Source organism: Neolamprologus multifasciatus, chromosome 16 (genome assembly GCF_963576455.1).
Source record: "Neolamprologus multifasciatus chromosome 16, fNeoMul1.2, whole genome shotgun sequence".
Classification (NCBI taxonomy): Eukaryota; Metazoa; Chordata; class Actinopteri; order Cichliformes; family Cichlidae; genus Neolamprologus; species Neolamprologus multifasciatus.
In genome coordinates, this window is record NC_140454.1 from 230995 (window position 1) to 253044 (window position 22050).

General features: G+C 38.8%; 2 protein-coding genes across 3 annotated transcripts; both read right to left on the reverse strand.

Annotated features, from left to right (window-relative positions):
- Positions 1–1660: 1660 nt before the first annotated feature.
- On the reverse strand, positions 1661–7147 carry LOC146499913 (methylmalonic aciduria and homocystinuria type D homolog, mitochondrial-like). The gene is made up of 7 exons (XM_085135357.1): positions 6041–7147; positions 4842–4986; positions 4341–4558; positions 3523–3631; positions 3288–3418; positions 2787–2873; positions 1661–1983 (listed from the first exon to the last, which is right to left on the reverse strand). Exons 1-7 carry the CDS (start codon positions 6113–6115, stop codon positions 1789–1791), a joined length of 960 nt encoding a protein of 319 aa, XP_084991483.1. The 5' UTR covers positions 6116–7147; the 3' UTR covers positions 1661–1788.
- A 7701-nt stretch (positions 7148–14848) lies between these two features.
- mmadhcb (metabolism of cobalamin associated Db) lies at positions 14849–21652 on the reverse strand. 2 transcript variants are annotated; one of them, XM_085135175.1, is made up of 8 exons: positions 21471–21652; positions 19226–19277; positions 18029–18177; positions 17528–17745; positions 16711–16819; positions 16476–16606; positions 15975–16061; positions 14849–15171 (listed from the first exon to the last, which is right to left on the reverse strand). In XM_085135175.1, the coding sequence occupies exons 2-8, from the start codon at positions 19234–19236 to the stop codon at positions 14977–14979; spliced, it is 900 nt and encodes a 299-aa protein (XP_084991301.1). In that variant the 5' UTR covers positions 19237–19277; positions 21471–21652; the 3' UTR covers positions 14849–14976. The 2 variants fall into 2 exon arrangements, with proteins under 2 accessions (XP_084991301.1, XP_084991302.1); XM_085135176.1 differs by having other exon boundaries at positions 18029–18173; positions 19228–19277; positions 21471–21651.
- Positions 21653–22050: the final 398 nt, after the last annotated feature.

Sequence of the window (22050 nt, forward strand, 5' to 3'; positions counted from 1 at the left end):
AAAGCAAAAAGTAGTCATGTCATGACATGTCAGACTACTTTTTGTAGACTACTTTTTTTTCTGGCAAACCCAGAAAACCGATATTTAAATGGGAGTGCATCTTCACTTACAACAAAGCAATCAATGTATTTCACTGCCGAGATCTCGATTAGTTACTAGCCTTTCATAATCACAGTCACCATAAACACTCACAAATCTCAAGTGACATCAATGTCACATGATATAGCTCACAGGTTTAACAATTTCTGACATTTTAACAGAATAAAGTTACGTTGAAACCAAGCACACCATTGTTTTTCTTGTGACATTACCAATAAGTTTGATGTGTCACATGGCCCTCTTCCTATTGAAAAAACAAAAGTTGTATCCAAGATGGCCGACTTCTAAATGGCCACCATGGTCACCACCCATCTTGAGGAGTTTGCCCCCTCACATATACTAATGTGCCACAAACAGGACTTTAATATCACCAACCATTCCCATGTTATTACGGTGTATCCATATAAATGTCCCACCCTATATAATTGCGCCTGTCCACTGGTTAAATACAATTTTCTAGATCCGCCAGTGGAGGGGCAGTTCGGGGAGGCTCTAGAGCACGGGGGTATTTGTCCCAGCTCCCAACCTAGTATAAGATTGTGTTGTAAAATATTATATATAATGTAATTTTTTATCTACTGATACAAAACATGAAGTCACAAGCAAAGGGGGAACACAGCATGGCACATGTTTAAACAAGGAAAACCATTTATGAATCAAATAGACAGAACATAGATTTTCACCCAAAAACATTCACAAGGCACCAAGTCCAGTATCACACAGACATGTCACGTGATATTAAACTGAAGCTGTCAGCTCGGTAGAGTGGGCAATCATGATAAAGCTGTTCATTTTGTAGACTCAAGATGCTCTTCATTATCGGCCACTAGATGTCACCAAAAAGTGCTTTGTTGAAAAGCTTCGAGTAATAAAGCTTTTTTCAATACAAGCTTGATTTAGCCATCAGTACTTGGTTGCAATAGGTAGATATTTCAGTACCTACATTTCAGTGGTTAAAGATAATGAAATACTATCTTAACAATTTAATTTTGTTAATTGGTTTATTTTGCTCATCATTGTTGCAATCTTGAAAAAACAAAACAAAACAATGTTTATCTAAAAAATACAAATCATTTTGCATAATATTTGCATAACATCTTAGAGTTTAGAGTTAAACTATTTCTACCTTTACTCATGTCAACATTTCAGCACATTTTAATCCTTAAATTTCATTTTTCAAGATTGTGAGCACTTCAGGTGTCCCTGCCACAAAAACAAGACGGCTCAGCTTATGGTGGGATCAAGAAGTATGTCCAGTAATGATTCTAAAATATTTTCAAGGATTAGAAAGGAGTTTAACATTAACTGTAAAATGAGGACTTTTCCCACTGAGGATGCTCGTGTTTTTCTTAAGAATAATTGAGGCTGATAAACCGGAAAACAAACTATCTTCTGAGAACTTGTCTCTTTGTGCAGCAGCGCAATATCTTCAAACTCTAGTAAGTACAGCAAAAAATGGTTTAACACAGCTGTGGTTAAAAGGGCAGCTAAGGTAATTAATAAAGCCCAGGTTATTCATTTATTGAATGTGTCATTCTATAAATGACTAATTTCAAAGACAAAACATTCACAAGCTTTATTGTGGTGTCAGCATTATTTAAGCTTTAACATGATTACAGATATGGTCAAAACCACTAACCACTCTGTTAGTGGTGAGGCATATTACACTCGGTATCCCAGAGCCTGTGTTCATCTACCCTGCAATGTCTTCATAGTAGGAGTATCAGGTGGTGCGCTGATGAATATTGTCCCTACAAAAGCATGTGTCCCCCACAACGAGTGTCGGATCACTTTGCAGCAGCCCAGGTCCTCAATCTGAAAGCCCAGGTGACGGTATCTGTCATCTGTCTCATACAGTGTGTTGTTGGTGTACGGGCCAAAGTACTGAGAAATAAGAAGGGACACACAAATATGAGACAGTTATCCGATCAAGACCATCTCCTGAAAAGCAACAATATTCTCTATCTATAGTGTGTGTGTGTGTTGGGTGGGGGATGGGGAGTTGCAATTGCACACCGCTGTCTGCACAAGTTTGTCCTGCCAACATTACAGCTTCCAAGAAATTTTCACCAGTTTTCTTCTGCAGAAATGTACATTTGTTATACACACAGCGCCCTGCCACAATGAATCACCCTTAAATACCAGCCCAGGGACAGTTACTTTGAAGGTTTAGAAACAACTTTTATGATGTCCTGTCTTCAAACCTACGGAAACATGTGAAGTTAAGCACAAAGTCACGCCTGTGCCAGAAAAGCAAATAAATCAGCTTCTGTCTGGTGACCAAATATCTAACCAGAATCATGGTGCAGCTTCCAATGGACGTGTTTACATTTAATCATGTGCTTATTTCAGAAAACTCCAAATAAATCTAAATGTATGCACCAAAGACAAAATACCTGAAGATAAAAAGAAGAATTTAAAGGAATCACTAAAAGCTCCACACTGTAACTGCATATCTAAATGCAGTCTGTCACAGACAGACTGCATCTTGACTGTGCTGATCGTGGCTAATTCAGAGTTAATTCCATGTAACATGAGCTTCTAACAGATTCCTCAGATTTCTACTTTTTGTCATTTGATGCCATGTCATGTCTACACCCAATCAGCCATTTCATTTGTTGTTATTGTGATAAAATATCGTAAAAACACTGAACAGTTGTTGACAGGCAGAGTCAGAGATAACTTACAGCGAGGCCTGACGATGGGTCGATGAAGTCTGCCCAGAATCCTTCTTGCTGCAGCGCACAGCAGATCTCCCGTGCACCTGCAACAAACTACACAGCAGACACCACAATCATTAATTACTTCATTAATTACTGTAAAATAAATAATAAAGTGTCTCCTCCCCTTTCTCACGCATTTATTATTGTTTTTAATCTGTTTCATTTTCACTTTTTTTTACACTACAGATGGGATGTACTACATGGATGTACTACTAATGTTTTTAACATTAGTAACATCTCATATAATGCACAGTTTCTGTAGTTCTCCAGAGGTGGACAGCTTTTCTAATAAACTTCAGCTCATCATCAGTGTTTCTTTTACAGACCTCTAATATTTGCAGTGCTTAGCTGTTCCAAAAGGTTTCTAAAATAACCCTTACATTTATTTATTCTGAGTACTTGCTGTGTCTTATTATAGTGTAAGACATGTAAAACAGCTTAACTGTTCTACAGACAGCATTTAACCTTGTCAAGCATCTGCTCTCTCTCATCTTCCACCTCAGCAGACCATGACGCCATATCGTTCTGCGTCTTCTGGGTAACCGTGACAACCATCATACCACAGGATGGAGCTTCAGGAAACATTGACTGGAAATCTGTTTATAATTAGGAAACACTCGCATTAGACAGGAACACCGCTTCTCATGAGAAATGCAAGCAATTTCAAAGTTATGCAATGCTGAAAAATAAATGTATGTACCTTTCTTTAAGAGTTCAGGACAAGCCTGTGTGGCACACTCTACTCTCGAGTTGTCAAAGTACTGTTCAGCTGTGCTGACTTTGCCAGAGGACGCAGGATCGCCCTTGTTCTAAGAAAGAAACACACAGCTGTCAGAAAAGCAAATGTCACCACTCTCAGCGTATGAGCAACAACGCCAACGATACAAAACCTGGATATAGTTTCAGCATACACTGTTTTAATGTCTCGTCATTCTAAAATATTTAGACGGATGCTGGAGGTCTGGCTGCATGAATCATGTCACACCCACGATGATTGGCTAGCGTTACATTTTTGAGTGAAGTACGCCACTTGTTAGCACCACTAAGTCCACACCACACTCCAATGAAAAGTTCATTTTTGACTGATTAAAAATGCATTAAAAAAATGGTGTCACACATCATTTTATCTTAAAAATGTGTACGGGCTTGTGTTAGTCCACATAGGGAAATGACTCCTCTGCATTTAACCCATTCAGCCAGCGGGCAGCCACCAATGCAGCCACCGAGGAGCAGTGTGTAGGGACGTAGGGGTACCTCAGGGTAGCCGTTCAGGGGAATCAAACCCCCGACCTTCCAATCATGGGGCAACCACTCTACCTACTGAGCTATCCCTGCATATGATTATTCATGGATAATCTATACATACTTCAACATAAAATTCCTCTGACATTTATTTAATTGCACCAGTGTTTGTGAAATTTGTAGCAAGATTAGCATTAGTAGTAATAATACATGCATAGTTTGGTCCATATTTGTTTTGATTATTAAAAACATTCATAAGGTTCTTACTGGACTTACAGAGAGCTCTCTAACAGACTGGGCTAGAAGCCACTCATGCTTCTGATAGCAGGATGGAGCAGACAACACATCTGGTAGCATTTTGTCTGTCAGGCTCTTCTGTTGCTCTGTCAGTCCTTCCAGCTGGCAGTCAAAGCCCACATTACCGGGCAGTGGGAAGCGCTGATCCTGGGGCCCGAACGGCCCCATTGTGTCATCAGGCCGTAGTGTCTGCAGTCCTTAAGCACAACATAACAAAGAAAAAGTAGCATGCACACAAACGGAGTTTACACAAAGAAATAAGAAATTACAAATTTTGCTCAACACCAATATCACTTCATCAGAGTCCGAGGTAACAACTCTGTGTCAACCTTCGTATATCTCAATTTATTTTGTGTTATTAGGTCTATAGCTAATACCTAATCTATACATAAGATGCATTAGATTAAATTACTGACTAGAAAAACATATATGTTATAGTTAATTAATGTTCAAATGTATAAACTTAAAATAAGGCCATACCTTTAGCAGAGGGAGAAGTGGCCAAAGCGGGCTCATTTAAGCCTGAAGAATCAGCAGCAGAGAAGGCTCTGCCTCCAGCCACACGATACACCAACACATGGAGCCCTGGAAGGTAACTTACCAACCTGCTTCTGCTGCAAAGCACCTGCACATGCAAACAAACAGTTTTACAACTGTAAATGACAGTCTCTCAGGTACTAATAATAATGCTGAACTCAGACACCTGAAACACCACCAAAGGTCTACATGGTCAAAGGTCTACATCAAGGGTGTCGGACTCCAGGCCTCGAGGGCCGGTGTCCTGCAGGTTTTAGATCTCACCCTGGGTCAACACACCTGAATAAAATGATTAGCTCATTACCAGGCCTCTGCAGAACTTCAAGAAATGTTGAGGAGGTCATTTAGCAATTTAAATCAGCTGTGTTGGATCAAGGACACATCTAAAACCTGCAGGACACCGGCCCTCAAGGCCTGGAGTTCGACACATGTGGTCTACATGGTCAAAGGTTTACAGCAGGGGCCTCGAGCTCCAGTCCTCGAGGGCCGGTGTCCTGCAACTTTTCCATGTGTCCCTGTTGCAACACACCCGAATACAATTAGTAGATCATTAGCAAGAAACTTGACTGCATGCATAAAAATAAATTAAAAAACTGAAGTGCTTAAGACAAAGTTCAGACTTTAATCTGATTAAGATGCTGTGGCATGATGTTAAACAGGCCATTCATACTGAAATACCTTCTAAAGTTGCCAAGTTAAAATAATTCTCCAAAGTGTCTCTACAGGAATGTCAAACATTAATTGCTGTTTATTGCAAACAGTCCAACCAGTTATTAAGTTCATTCAAAAACAAACAGAGGTGGTATGACATCAAACTGAAGCTCCCTACATCACCTCGTTCTCTAGTTATCACATTCACATACTCGTCTATCCAGCAGGTTGAAAAAAATAGCCCAATTACATTTTGTATTTACTCGGGTTATCTTCGTATAATATTACAAATGTTTGTATCTAAAACATAAATGTGAGAACTATGCAATAAATTTAAAATAGAGAGAAATATTTCACGTTATTCATGTGTAAAAAAAAAAGATTCAGTGTTTACAGTGGTGCTCTGTGATGGTGAACTGTATTACATCACTGCAGAGCATTAACATCAGAATAAGATGAGAATATTACAAACTGTTGTTTGACAAACTTACACTGGTCATCCTAGCTTGCTTCTGATTATCTGCAGTATCCAGTGAAGTCTCTGCAAGAGTCCAAGACTGTGTCATCAGGAAACATTTCCAAACACATTCATCACAGAAGAAACACTGTACGACTACCACACCATCCTGACTGATCCGCTGCTCAGTCTGCTTCACTTCTCTTAAATCTCATCTATTCTTTTTGAATCAGAATTAAGGAAGTTATGTATGAATCATATAAGCCACTCTGAAGTCCAGCAATCCTAATCAAAGATGAGGCATGTTTGCATAGCTAAGTGGACTGCTGCCCCCACGACTTGGCCCCAGATGGATGGAAATCCACTGACTGGATTGGTATCAATGTACGTCAATAGCATAGCTCTGCCACTGATCTGCTCAAATAGCTGGATGTAAGCATCTTAAGAAGCAATCGTGGTTTGAGAAACACACTGTTGATAGCCTAGGATAGCCGATGGTTATGGTGAAAAACAACTTATGCCAGGTGATGTATGGGGAAACAAACATTAGCATTATTTTACACATTAAAAAAGAAATCTGCAAGAGTTCAAGGCACCGGGATTTTGATTAGGAGAATAAAAGCTATTTTAGCTATTTAAAGATAAAAGGTTGATCCCACTACAGCTACTTCACAAAGATGTTTTTATTCTTTGTGATGTTTCGTTATACTGAGCAGAAAGCTCCCGATGTTAAACGTGGGCGTGTTTCCTAAACCAGCAAATGACGGAGCGAACAGGTGTGTGCAGGTGAACGCGACACTTCAGCTGTGTCCCAATTCAGGGTCTGCACGCTTGAAGTACGCATTTTAAGTGTGATTACGTCACCGCCACGCGACGACGGCTGTCCCAATTCGAAGTGTACTTCAAACGCATACTCCAAATGCGCCGTCGATTTCCCCAAATATCAAGCGTGGTCCGGTGCACGCTTCGTGGTCCCATATATCCCACAATTCATAGCGCGGCGGTGGGTGTGGATACTTTTGCCGCAAAATACGACAGAAGGGAGCGGCCGAAGAGTGAACTGTCAAAAGTAAGTACTGAATATGACGTCACTTATTTATGTGCGAATGTTTAATAACGAAGAACATTAAAACATTGCTGTTGACCACATGTGGCAAAGTTGTGTGACATTAGTGATGTTTGTACTTTCAGCGTTAACTTGGTTGTAAAGCCATATATATATATATATATATATATATATATATATATATATATATATATATATATATAGATATATATAGATATCTATATCTATATATATAGATATATAGATATATATATAGATATATATAGATATCTATGTCTATCTATCTATATTATATATATATATATATATATATATATATCATAATAATCTGACAATAACTATAATATTGGCTATATTATAATTACATTACCACAGTGAGAGGATTTTAGTCTCATGAACAACATGAGCTAATTGTTATTTACTAACTACTCTTGAAATGACTGTTCAGTACAGAAATGAAGCCCAACAATCATGTTTTACAGTCCTGTGGTTTCAGCCTCAGATACTCAACTAATCAAAGTGATGTCATGACAAAAATGAATGACCAACAAAACATTTTTTCTCCTTCATTTTTTTTTTTTTTTTTTTTTTTTTTTTTTTTGTAAACTTTATTTATCACATTTTAGACATACAGTCGAGTAAAACAGGGATCACATAAAAGATGACATTGTGGTAGTACAATGAGGAACAGAGAGAGTGACAAGGACAGTGAGACAAAAGTGAGTACAAAAAATAAAATAAATTAAGGGGAACATAAATAAACAAAAGTTTGCAAGAGCCAAAATCAAGTTAGCAGTTTCAATCGGTTATAGATGTTAACAGTCTTGAGAGCCTTAGTGTTTTTTGATGAGGAGATTGTCCTTATATATTGTGCAAGTTCCATTTTTAATACAAGAAGTTCAGGCTTTCTGCCGAGGACTTTGCTTTTGTGTATATGAAATTTTGCCAAAAATAAAACCAAATTTATAAAGAAGAAAGCATCATTGTCCTTGTCTTTAAAATTATAATAGCCAAAGATAACATCCTTATAGTATAGTTGAAGATTAGGGAGAACAGAGTCAGTAATAAACTTGTGGAAATCCTTCCAGAATTTACATGTAAATTTACATGACCAAAACAGATGAGAAACTGTTTCAGGTTGCTCTTGACAGAAGGTACAATTTACATTTATTTCAGCCATAAATTTGGACAAATATTGTTTGGTAGGGTAAAACTTATGAATCAACTTAAAGGAAATCTCTTTAATTTTGTTTGTTAAGAAAAACCTTTGTGGTAAAGTCCAAACTTTTTTCCATTCAATATCTGTTACAAAATTGGCCCAATAAAATATGGCTGATGGAACAGAGACCATTGCATCCTGAAAGAGAGATCTTATTTTGGTATTTAAAGATTTATGAGAAGAAAAGCAAACATTGCCAAGAGAAGAATGTAACACATCCGGGGAGTGACCTGTAGTGGAGCACTGTGGAAGCATCTGTGTAACATGGACAGACCAGATGGGATGGCATCGAACACTATTGAGAATTCTTTAGGCGTTATCGGTACATTGTATCTCCTGAGGAACTCAGAGTAATTATATAAGAGTCCATCTTCTCTATATAACTGACTAACCAAGATTATTCCATTATTAAACCAGTTATTTAAAAAAAGAGTTTTATTTTTATAAATAATATTGCAGTTATTCCAAATAAAACAGTTTTGTGGAGAGAAATTGTGTTTGTAAATCAGCGCCCATGCCAAAAGAATTTGTTGATGAAAGTGAGAAAGTTTCAGTGGTATTTTTGGAATACTATAATTGCAGAGCAGTAGGAAGTTAAGGCCGCCTAAATTAGAGAACACATGATGTGAGATAAAGTTCCAGATAGAAGTGGGATTTCTTAAATACTTTTTAATCCAGTTTATTTTAAAGGTGTTGTTAAGAGCACCGAAATCAATAAAATTTATACCTCCTTTATCATATGAATTTAAAGCTACTGATTTACGCAAGTAGTGAGTTTTATTTTTCCATAAAAAATTGTATAATAATTTGTTAATTGACTTACAGGTTGTATTATCAACATGTAGTGACTGGGCAGCATAGGTTAGACGGGAGATACCTTCAGCCTTCGATAGCAGAACTCTACCCTTCAACGACAGGTCTCGCTGTAGCCAATGATTAAAGATTTTTTGGGATTTATCTATAATAGGAATGAAGTTTGTGGAGCATCTGGATTGCTCATTTTTTATTATTTGAATTCCAAGGTATCTTACAGAGTTTCTTACAGGTATTCCATGAATTGAAGTTGCTAAACAACTTTTAACTGGTAAAAGTTCACATTTATGCAGGTTGAGTGAAAGTCCGGAGGCTTTAGTGAATGGCTGTATATTGTTAATGGCCACTGAAACTTGCGAGGCGTCTCTGAGGAAGAGAGCTGTATCGTCTGCCAGCTGACTTATGAGTATTTCTCTGTTAGCAATGACCAGGCCTTTTAAAGAACTGAGTTTAATGTGTGAATTAAGGAGTTGCACAGAAAGAAGGAATAAATATACGGATAGGGGGCAACCCTGCCTCACTCCACGCTTTAGAGAGAATCTTGGGGAAATACCAGTGGCAAGCTTTATGGAGCTGTTACTATTGGAATACAGTGTCCGAACGGCATTACAGAAGGACTGACCAAACCCAAATTTATTTAAAGCAGTAAAAATAAACTCATGCTCTAAGGAGTCGAACGCCTTGTAGAAATCTAAAAAAAGAATAAGACTATCATCCTGTACAAGTTCTGGGTAATCTATTATGTCTAAAATTAATCTTATGTTGTTTGAGATATGACGATTCTGCATGAAACCAGACTGACTCTCATCAATAACTTTATCTAATACAGGTTTCATTCTATTAGCCAGAATTTGTGCCAATATCTTATAATCATTATTCAGTAAAGAGATTGGTCGCCAATTGTCTAAGAGCAAAGGATCCTTTCCTGGTTTGGAATGAGGGTGATCAAACCTTGACATAAAGTGGGAGGGAGTGCACCTCTATCCATACTTTCCTTAAAAACTTCTAAAAGAAACGGGGCTAAACTGTCAGCGAACTGTTTATAAAACTCGGCAGTAAGGCCGTCAGTTCCAGGTGATTTGTTAATCTTTAGATGTTTTATAGCATCTGCAATCTCAATCAAAGAAATTGATCTGTCGCAAAGCTGACTATCCTCCTCATTCAGCTGAGTAATTTTGTCTAAAGAATTAAAAAAAGTCAGACAAGCTTCAGGGCAATAACTAGAAGAATAAAGTTTGCAATAAAAGTTTGAACAATATTTTGCTATGGTATCCTTATCATTAGAAATTGTCCCATTAATATTTAGTTGTAGGATGGAGTTGGTGTTAGATTGATGCTTTTCAAGTCTGAAAAAATAGGCTGAATTCTGCTCTCCTTCTTCGAGCCATTTCCTGCGAGACCGAATAAATGCTCCGTCAGCTTTGCGTTTGTAAATCTCATCTAACCTATGCTGCAGGTCAACCAGTTTTATCTTATCAGATTCACTGAGGGTGTCTATTGGTTTGGAAGTAAGGCATGTGATCTTTTGTATCACTTGCGTCTCATCAGATCTTCTTTTTTTTGCTAAATCACTGCTATATTTTCTAAAGAATTTTCCAATTTCATATTTCAAAAGTTCCCAGTTACTACAAAATGTATTATTTGTGAGAGCTTTACTCCAATAAAGTTTAATGAATCTCTGAACTTCACAAATTACTTCTTTATGCTCAAGAATGGTACTATTTAACTTCCAGTAAGAGGTTTTAGTGATTAGGGAGGATGACAACGGGATTGATAAGCTAACCATTTTGTGGTCTGAGAGTGGTGTAGGATAAATATCCGTTTTAACTTTTTCTAAATCTTTTGAGATAAGCCAAAAATCGATACGTGAGTGTCTGGTTTGAGTCTTATTACACCATGTATAAGCTATCTGAGATGAATGAGAATCCCTCCAAGAATCGACTAAGTTGAATCTTTGTGCAAACAGTCTTATGAATGAGTTAGAGTCTGAACTTCTAGAAGGCCATCTGTCCAAATAGCTGTTAAACACTGTATTAAAGTCTCCACCAAAAATAATAAAAGAATTGGGATATTTAGATAGCCAGCGCAGTAGGCGCTCCTCCAACCTCACTTTTTGTTTTTTGTTATTTTTACACAGTGTTCTGAATGATTAACAATGGTCTATAGCCAATCTTGTGTATTGTTATACAAACTTTGGTTGTAAGATTCAGATAACTATTTAATAAAAGCTAAATATTTTATATGAGAGTAAGAAAGAAAAGTATATCTTTGTGTCACCCTTTCCCTGTTAATGCCCTACCTGGCCCCCTGGCAAAAGCTTTGCTAGATCCACCCCTGCACAGTTACCAGCTGTCAGCTACACAAAAAACGAGCTTGGTGTTATTTGTCTCTCAGAAACAGTTCATAACTTTCCTTCAACTCATTCATGTCACCTAAAAGGTAAACCTGTTTCTCCATCACCAGTTCAGCTCTGATGATTCAGTAAGGACATCTCATGGTTAGGACCAGCCCTTTTTACAGCTGTGGCTCCAGCAAACATCAGCTGATACTAGAAATTAAAATCAAATGAATTCTAACAACAGCTGATCAACCTTAAGAGGGCAAGAAAAAGCCTAGATTACAATATGACATGTTTTTTCTGCACAGCTTAATTCAGATGTGGTCCGCAGCTTCATACTACCTCACAAACTAAATCTGAGCTGCTAACGAGTATGAAGTTTCAACTTTGCCTGGGCTAAGATGTGTGAGCCCATTCAGTCCACTGAGTTGGTCAACTTGACTTCAGGAGGACACGTGGGTCATTCCATATTAATTTACCAAATTTCACAAAAATTCCCAGTTTGACCACCTCTGATTTTCCAGAACAAAATTCAAGGGTGATGATACACTTTTTAATAGGAAAACTGGCAAATTGTAGACCCATACCATTATTACTTTGATCATAAAAAAGACTTTTGCGATAGGTCACAGGGCGATTTTCAAGCCTTTTCTGTGGCTGAACATTCAACGATATAATAATACTCTGTACTAGGGCTGGGCAATATTAATGGATCATTATTATATTATTATTATCATCATCATCCACTTCACATACTCACATAAAAGCTTCTCTAAAAAACTATGAACAGACTCTGTAACAGGACACCAGGACAGGCCTTTTAGAGTAAAACACGTGTGCAAGAATGAGTATGACTTATTGCTGCCAATGCAGACCAAGCTCCTGCAATGGTTATACAGGGATCAAATGTCTCATAGTAAAAAGCCAGACACCCAGTATCCTGAGGTCAGCAACACCTCGCCCCCATCATACACCGTGCTTTACCTTCCATAGTCACTTGACAGTTTGCTAGAATAGCTTTGTGGCAGGCCGAAATTCTTTTTCCATGGCCTCCCCAAACTCCTTCCACGCCTGAGTTTTTTGCTTCAGGTGTGGAAGTGGAATCCTGGGCTAGATCCCACTTGGCCTGCCAGTATCTGTCAGCTGCTTCCTAAGTCCTACAGGCTGAGAAAGGCCAATAGGACTCCAACTTGACTGCTCCCTTCAAAGAGATGTTAGAAATCCTCGAACTAGAGGTTTAACCTCTAGTTCAGGGTTGGTTACCACCATGATGGTCAACCACCTTGCAGCCGCCTCAGCAAAGGAGTTGCAGAACATGGTCTACAACAAGGTCTTCATGTGCCCAGCCTCCCCCCGGAATGCTGTCAAGGTTCTGCCAGAAGTGGGAGTTGAAGATTTTACAGACTAGGGGCTCTGCCAGCCGTTCCCAGCACACAGGTAAAATTCTTAAAGGAAAGGTGCCTCGAGAATGCCAGGTCCAAAAGGAGATGGCACTTAAGACTCTTGGCCTTACCAGATATGGAAGACGAGAACACAAGAAGTGGTTATTAGAATATTCACTCGCACCATACTGGGATGATTCAGGATACAGTGGATACAGTGCCTCAACTGGGCAAGAAAAACAATGCAGAGAACTGTCATCATCCACCTCTGCATGCAGAATGTATGAGATGAAGCTGATGAAGATGCAAAGGTCTGTAAAGAAGTGAAGAGTCACACTTCAGAGAGACGATTTCCCGAAACAGAAAGCAAAAAGTAGTCATGTCATGACATGTCAGACTACTTTTTGTAGACTACTTTTTTTTCTGGCAAACCCAGGAAAACCGATATTTAAATGGGAGTGCATCTTCACTTACAACAAAGCAATCAATGTATTTCACTGCCGAGATCTCGATTAGTTACTAGCCTTTCATAATCACAGTCACCATAAACACTCACAAATCTCAAGTGACATCAATGTCACATGATATAGCTCACAGGTTTAACAATTTCTGACATTTTAACAGAATAAAGTTACGTTGAAACCAAGCACACCATTGTTTTTCTTGTGACATTACCAATAAGTTTGATGTGTCACATGGCCCTCTTCCTATTGAAAAAACAAAAGTTGTATCCAAGATGGCCGACTTCTAAATGGCCACCATGGTCACCACCCATCTTGAGGAGTTTGCCCCCTCACATATACTAATGTGCCACAAACAGGACTTTAATATCACCAACCATTCCCATGTTATTACGGTGTATCCATATAAATGTCCCACCCTATATAATTGCGCCTGTCCACTGGTTAAATACAATTTTCTAGATCCGCCAGTGGAGGGGCAGTTCGGGGAGGCTCTAGAGCACGGGGATATTTGTCCCAGCTCCCAACCTAGTATAAGATTGTGTTGTAAAATATTATATATAATGTAATTTTTTATCTACTGATACAAAACATGAAGTCACAAGCAAAGGGGGAACACAGCATGGCACATGTTTAAACAAGGAAAACCATTTATGAATCAAATAGACAGAACATAGATTTTCACCCAAAAACATTCACAAGGCACCAAGTCCAGTATCACACAGACATGTCACGTGATATTAAACTGAAGCTGTCAGCTCGGTAGAGTGGGCAATCATGATAAAGCTGTTCATTTTGTAGACTCAAGATGCTCTTCATTATCGGCCACTAGATGTCACCAAAAAGTGCTTTGTTGAAAAGCTTCGAGTAATAAAGCTTTTTTCAATACAAGCTTGATTTAGCCATCAGTACTTGGTTGCAATAGGTAGATATTTCAGTACCTACATTTCAGTGGTTAAAGATAATGAAATACTATCTTAACAATTTAATTTTGTTAATTGGTTTATTTTGCTCATCATTGTTGCAATCTTGAAAAAACAAAACAAAACAATGTTTATCTAAAAAATACAAATCATTTTGCATAATATTTGCATAACATCTTAGAGTTTAGAGTTAAACTATTTCTACCTTTACTCATGTCAACATTTCAGCACATTTTAATCCTTAAATTTCATTTTTCAAGATTGTGAGCACTTCAGGTGTCCCTGCCACAAAAACAAGACGGCTCAGCTTATGGTGGGATCAAGAAGTATGTCCAGTAATGATTCTAAAATATTTTCAAGGATTAGAAAGGAGTTTAACATTAACTGTAAAATGAGGACTTTTCCCACTGAGGATGCTCGTGTTTTTCTTAAGAATAATTGAGGCTGATAAACCGGAAAACAAACTATCTTCTGAGAACTTGTCTCTTTGTGCAGCAGCGCAATATCTTCAAACTCTAGTAAGTACAGCAAAAAATGGTTTAACACAGCTGTGGTTAAAAGGGCAGCTAAGGTAATTAATAAAGCCCAGGTTATTCATTTATTGAATGTGTCATTCTATAAATGACTAATTTCAAAGACAAAACATTCACAAGCTTTATTGTGGTGTCAGCATTATTTAAGCTTTAACATGATTACAGATATGGTCAAAACCACTAACCACTCTGTTAGTGGTGAGGCATATTACACTCGGTATCCCAGAGCCTGTGTTCATCTACCCTGCAATGTCTTCATAGTAGGAGTATCAGGTGGTGCGCTGATGAATATTGTCCCTACAAAAGCATGTGTCCCCCACAACGAGTGTCGGATCACTTTGCAGCAGCCCAGGTCCTCAATCTGAAAGCCCAGGTGACGGTATCTGTCATCTGTCTCATACAGTGTGTTGTTGGTGTACGGGCCAAAGTACTGAGAAATAAGAAGGGACACACAAATATGAGACAGTTATCCGATCAAGACCATCTCCTGAAAAGCAACAATATTCTCTATCTATAGTGTGTGTGTGTGTTGGGTGGGGGATGGGGAGTTGCAATTGCACACCGCTGTCTGCACAAGTTTGTCCTGCCAACATTACAGCTTCCAAGAAATTTTCACCAGTTTTCTTCTGCAGAAATGTACATTTGTTATACACACAGCGCCCTGCCACAATGAATCACCCTTAAATACCAGCCCAGGGACAGTTACTTTGAAGGTTTAGAAACAACTTTTATGATGTCCTGTCTTCAAACCTACGGAAACATGTGAAGTTAAGCACAAAGTCACGCCTGTGCCAGAAAAGCAAATAAATCAGCTTCTGTCTGGTGACCAAATATCTAACCAGAATCATGGTGCAGCTTCCAATGGACGTGTTTACATTTAATCATGTGCTTATTTCAGAAAACTCCAAATAAATCTAAATGTATGCACCAAAGACAAAATACCTGAAGATAAAAAGAAGAATTTAAAGGAATCACTAAAAGCTCCACACTGTAACTGCATATCTAAATGCAGTCTGTCACAGACAGACTGCATCTTGACTGTGCTGATCGTGGCTAATTCAGAGTTAATTCCATGTAACATGAGCTTCTAACAGATTCCTCAGATTTCTACTTTTTGTCATTTGATGCCATGTCATGTCTACACCCAATCAGCCATTTCATTTGTTGTTATTGTGATAAAATATCGTAAAAACACTGAACAGTTGTTGACAGGCAGAGTCAGAGATAACTTACAGCGAGGCCTGACGATGGGTCGATGAAGTCTGCCCAGAATCCTTCTTGCTGCAGCGCACAGCAGATCTCCCGTGCACCTGCAACAAACTACACAGCAGACACCACAATCATTAATTACTTCATTAATTACTGTAAAATAAATAATAAAGTGTCTCCTCCCCTTTCTCACGCATTTATTATTGTTTTTAATCTGTTTCATTTTCACTTTTTTTTACACTACAGATGGGATGTACTACATGGATGTACTACTAATGTTTTTAACATTAGTAACATCTCATATAATGCACAGTTTCTGTAGTTCTCCAGAGGTGGACAGCTTTTCTAATAAACTTCAGCTCATCATCAGTGTTTCTTTTACAGACCTCTAATATTTGCAGTGCTTAGCTGTTCCAAAAGGTTTCTAAAATAACCCTTACATTTATTTATTCTGAGTACTTGCTGTGTCTTATTATAGTGTAAGACATGTAAAACAGCTTAACTGTTCTACAGACAGCATTTAACCTTGTCAAGCATCTGCTCTCTCTCATCTTCCACCTCAGCAGACCATGACGCCATATCGTTCTGCGTCTTCTGGGTAACCGTGACAACCATCATACCACAGGATGGAGCTTCAGGAAACATTGACTGGAAATCTGTTTATAATTAGGAAACACTCGCATTAGACAGGAACACCGCTTCTCATGAGAAATGCAAGCAATTTCAAAGTTATGCAATGCTGAAAAATAAATGTATGTACCTTTCTTTAAGAGTTCAGGACAAGCCTGTGTGGCACACTCTACTCTCGAGTTGTCAAAGTACTGTTCAGCTGTGCTGACTTTGCCAGAGGACGCAGGATCGCCCTTGTTCTAAGAAAGAAACACACAGCTGTCAGAAAAGCAAATGTCACCACTCTCAGCGTATGAGCAACAACGCCAACGATACAAAACCTGGATATAGTTTCAGCATACACTGTTTTAATGTCTCGTCATTCTAAAATATTTAGACGGATGCTGGAGGTCTGGCTGCATGAATCATGTCACACCCACGATGATTGGCTAGCGTTACATTTTTGAGTGAAGTACGCCACTTGTTAGCACCACTAAGTCCACACCACACTCCAATGAAAAGTTCATTTTTGACTGATTAAAAATGCATTAAAAAAATGGTGTCACACATCATTTTATCTTAAAAATGTGTACGGGCTTGTGTTAGTCCACATAGGGAAATGACTCCTCTGCATTTAACCCATTCAGCCAGCGGGCAGCCACCAATGCAGCCACCGAGGAGCAGTGTGTAGGGACGTAGGGGTACCTCAGGGTAGCCGTTCAGGGGAATCAAACCCCCGACCTTCCAATCATGGGGCAACCACTCTACCTACTGAGCTATCCCTGCATATGATTATTCATGGATAATCTATACATACTTCAACATAAAATTCCTCTGACATTTATTTAATTGCACCAGTGTTTGTGAAATTTGTAGCAAGATTAGCATTAGTAGTAATAATACAGCATAGTTTGGTCCATATTTGTTTTGATTATTAAAAACATTCATAAGGTTCTTACTGGACTTACAGAGAGCTCTCTAACAGACTGGGCTAGAAGCCACTCATGCTTCTGATAGCAGGATGGAGCAGACAACACATCTGGTAGCATTTTGTCTGTCAGGCTCTTCTGTTGCTCTGTCAGTCCTTCCAGCTGGCAGTCAAAGCCCACATTACCGGGCAGTGGGAAGCGCTGATCCTGGGGCCCGAACGGCCCCATTGTGTCATCAGGCCGTAGTGTCTGCAGTCCTTAAGCACAACATAACAAAGAAAAAGTAGCATGCACACAAACGGAGTTTACACAAAGAAATAAGAAATTACAAATTTTGCTCAACACCAATATCACTTCATCAGAGTCCGAGGTAACAACTCTGTGTCAACCTTCGTATATCTCAATTTATTTTGTGTTATTAGGTCTATAGCTAATACCTAATCTATACATAAGATGCATTAGATTAAATTACTGACTAGAAAAACATATATGTTATAGTTAATTAATGTTCAAATGTATAAACTTAAAATAAGGCCATACCTTTAGCAGAGGGAGAAGTGGCCAAAGCGGGCTCATTTAAGCCTGAAGAATCAGCAGCAGAGAAGGCTCTGCCTCCAGCCACACGATACACCAACACATGGAGCCCTGGAAGGTAACTTACCAACCTGCTTCTGCTGCAAAGCACCTGCACATGCAAACAAACAGTTTTACAACTGTAAATGACAGTCTCTCAGGTACTAATAATAATGCTGAACTCAGACACCTGAAACACCACCAAAGGTCTACATGGTCAAAGGTCTACATCAAGGGTGTCGGACTCCAGGCCTCGAGGGCCGGTGTCCTGCAGGTTTTAGATCTCACCCTGGGTCAACACACCTGAATAAAATGATTAGCTCATTACCAGGCCTCTGCAGAACTTCAAGAAATGTTGAGGAGGTCATTTAGCAATTTAAATCAGCTGTGTTGGATCAAGGACACATCTAAAACCTGCAGGACACCGGCCCTCAAGGCCTGGAGTTCGACACATGTGGTCTACATGGTCAAAGGTTTACAGCAGGGGCCTCGAGCTCCAGTCCTCGAGGGCCGGTGTCCTGCAACTTTTCCATGTGTCCCTGTTGCAACACACCCGAATACAATTAGTAGATCATTAGCAAGAAACTTGACTGCATGCATAAAAATAAATTAAAAAACTGAAGTGCTTAAGACAAAGTTCAGACTTTAATCTGATTAAGATGCTGTGGCATGATGTTAAACAGGCCATTCATACTGAAATACCTTCTAAAGTTGCCAAGTTAAAATAATTCTCCAAAGTGTCTCTACAGGAATGTCAAACATTAATTGCTGTTTATTGCAAACAGTCCAACCAGTTATTAAGTTCATTCAAAAACAAACAGAGGTGGTATGACATCAAACTGAAGCTCCCTACATCACCTCGTTCTCTAGTTATCACATTCACATACTCGTCTATCCAGCAGGTTGAAAAAAATAGCCCAATTACATTTTGTATTTACTCGGGTTATCTTCGTATAATATTACAAATGTTTGTATCTAAAACATAAATGTGAGAACTATGCAATAAATTTAAAATAGAGAGAAATATTTCACGTTATTCATGTGTAAAAAAAAAAGATTCAGTGTTTACAGTGGTGCTCTGTGATGGTGAACTGTATTACATCACTGCAGAGCATTAACATCAGAATAAGATGAGAATATTACAAACTGTTGTTTGACAAACTTACACTGGTCATCCTAGCTTGCTTCTGATTATCTGCAGTATCCAGTGAAGTCTCTGCAAGAGTCCAAGACTGTGTCATCAGGAAACATTTCCAAACACATTCATCACAGAAGAAACACTGTACGACTACCACACCATCCTGACTGATCCGCTGCTCAGTCTGCTTCACTTCTCTTAAATCTCATCTATTCTTTTTGAATCAGAATTAAGGAAGTTATGTATGAATCATATAAGCCACTCTGAAGTCCAGCAATCCTAATCAAAGATGAGGCATGTTTGCATAGCTAAGTGGACTGCTGCCCCCACGACTTGGCCCCAGATGGATGGAAATCCACTGACTGGATTGGTATCAATGTACGTCAATAGCATAGCTCTGCCACTGATCTGCTCAAATAGCTGGATGTAAGCATCTTAAGAAGCAATCGTGGTTTGAGAAACACACTGTTGATAGCCTAGGATAGCCGATGGTTATGGTGAAAAACAACTTATGCCAGGTGATGTATGGGGAAACAAACATTAGCATTATTTTACACATTAAAAAAGAAATCTGCAAGAGTTCAAGGCACCGGGATTTTGATTAGGAGAATAAAAGCTATTTTAGCTATTTAAAGATAAAAGGTTGATCCCACTACAGCTACTTCACAAAGATGTTTTTATTCTTTGTGATGTTTCGTTATACTGAGCAGAAAGCTCCCGATGTTAAACGTGGGCGTGTTTCCTAAACCAGCAAATGACGGAGCGAACAGGTGTGTGCAGGTGAACGCGACACTTCAGCTGTGTCCCAATTCAGGGTCTGCACGCTTGAAGTACGCATTTTAAGTGTGATTACGTCACCGCCACGCGACGACGGCTGTCCCAATTCGAAGTGTACTTCAAACGCATACTCCAAATGCGCCGTCGATTTCCCCAAATATCAAGCGTGGTCCGGTGCACGCTTCGTGGTCCCATATATCCCACAATTCATAGCGCGGCGGTGGGTGTGGATACTTTTGCCGCAAAATACGACAGAAGGGAGCGGCCGAAGAGTGAACTGTCAAAAGTAAGTACTGAATATGACGTCACTTATTTATGTGCGAATGTTTAATAACGAAGAACATTAAAACATTGCTGTTGACCACATGTGGCAAAGTTGTGTGACATTAGTGATGTTTGTACTTTCAGCGTTAACTTGGTTGTAAAGCCATATATATATATATATATATATATATATATATATATATATATATATATATATATATATATAGATATCTATATCTATATATATAGATATATAGATATATATATAGATATCTATATCTATCTATCTATATTATATATATATATATATATATATATATATATATATATATATATCATAATAATCTGACAATAACTATAATATTGGCTATATTATAATTACATTACCACAGTGAGAGGATTTTAGTCTCATGAACAACATGAGCTAATTGTTATTTACTAACTACTCTTGAAATGACTGTTCAGTACAGAAATGAAGCCCAACAATCATGTTTTACAGTCCTGTGGTTTCAGCCTCAGATACTCAACTAATCAAAGTGATGTCATGACAAAAATGAATGACCAACAAAACATTTTTTCTCCTTCATTTCTGTCACACAAAGCTGTATGTAACGTTTCTCGCGGTTAGTATCGTGGTTGCTAGGCAACCTGAACAGCGCGACGAAGGCTAGACCGTCCCATTTCACAAGCCTCTCACTTCTGCACTTCTCGTACTTATAGTACGCACCGTACGTAGTACGCGTAGTGCGCGTACTTCAAGCGTGCAGACCCTGAATTGGGACACAGCGATCGTCGAGCTATTCAGGTGTGTGTCGTGGGGAAAATGTCAGCTCATGATTTGAAACACGGAGGTACGACATCAAGCGGAAGCTGTTTTATAAATTAAAATAATCTCATTGTTGTCAGCAGATAATATTGAAATCTGCATTTGCACCAGCTGGAGATGGAGAGAGTCCTTTAATCTTGTCAAACTCCGAGACAGATTTGCACACAGAGGCGACCAATCGGTAAATATGACGAATCTGCGGATAGAATGTGTAAACAAATCTAACCAGTTAAAGTAAAACCAGTTAACTACTGTAATCTTTCGGCTTCAGATACATCTGGGAACTTCTAGTGAGTGTAATAGCACGTTTCACACGGTTTATCCTTACAGCGGTATGACAACCGATACATTTTAGTAAGAAACGCTATCTACTGATAAGCTAACAAGAGCAGACCATAACTTACAGGATTTTAACAAGTCCAAACCAGATGACTGCGTTAGTTTGTTCCTATTTATAGTTCCACAAAATCGTAGAAAAACAGTCGACCTTTGAAAACTTGAAGACACTGTCCAAATGAACGCGGGCGACTCACTCTAACAACATTTCTGGCTTTGACCTCGGGGGAGGGGAAGGGGGGGGGCTTCTTCGTTTTAGTTTCAAATGAGCTTAGAGGTGCATTACCGCCCCCTCCTGGACAGGAGTGTGAATCAGGAACTTGGAATATTGGGAATAAAAAAAAGATTCTGGAGTATTGAACCCTTTCTTATCACAACTTTCAACAGTTGGCCATAGATTTGAGACAGTGCCTTTCCAAGCAGGGTTTCTACAGTAGAATGAATCTTCAGCTCCTCCTATTAACGCCTTCCTGTCCAGGACACAAGCCTGGCATACTAACAGTACATGCTGAGCAGATTCCATTTTTTTGCAGTGGGCACACAATCCCATTGGGTACTTGCCTATTAGCTGTAGTGTTTTATTAAGACCTGTATGACCTATCCTGAGATGGGTAATTGTTATTTCACTATTTTGTGACCGTGACCGAA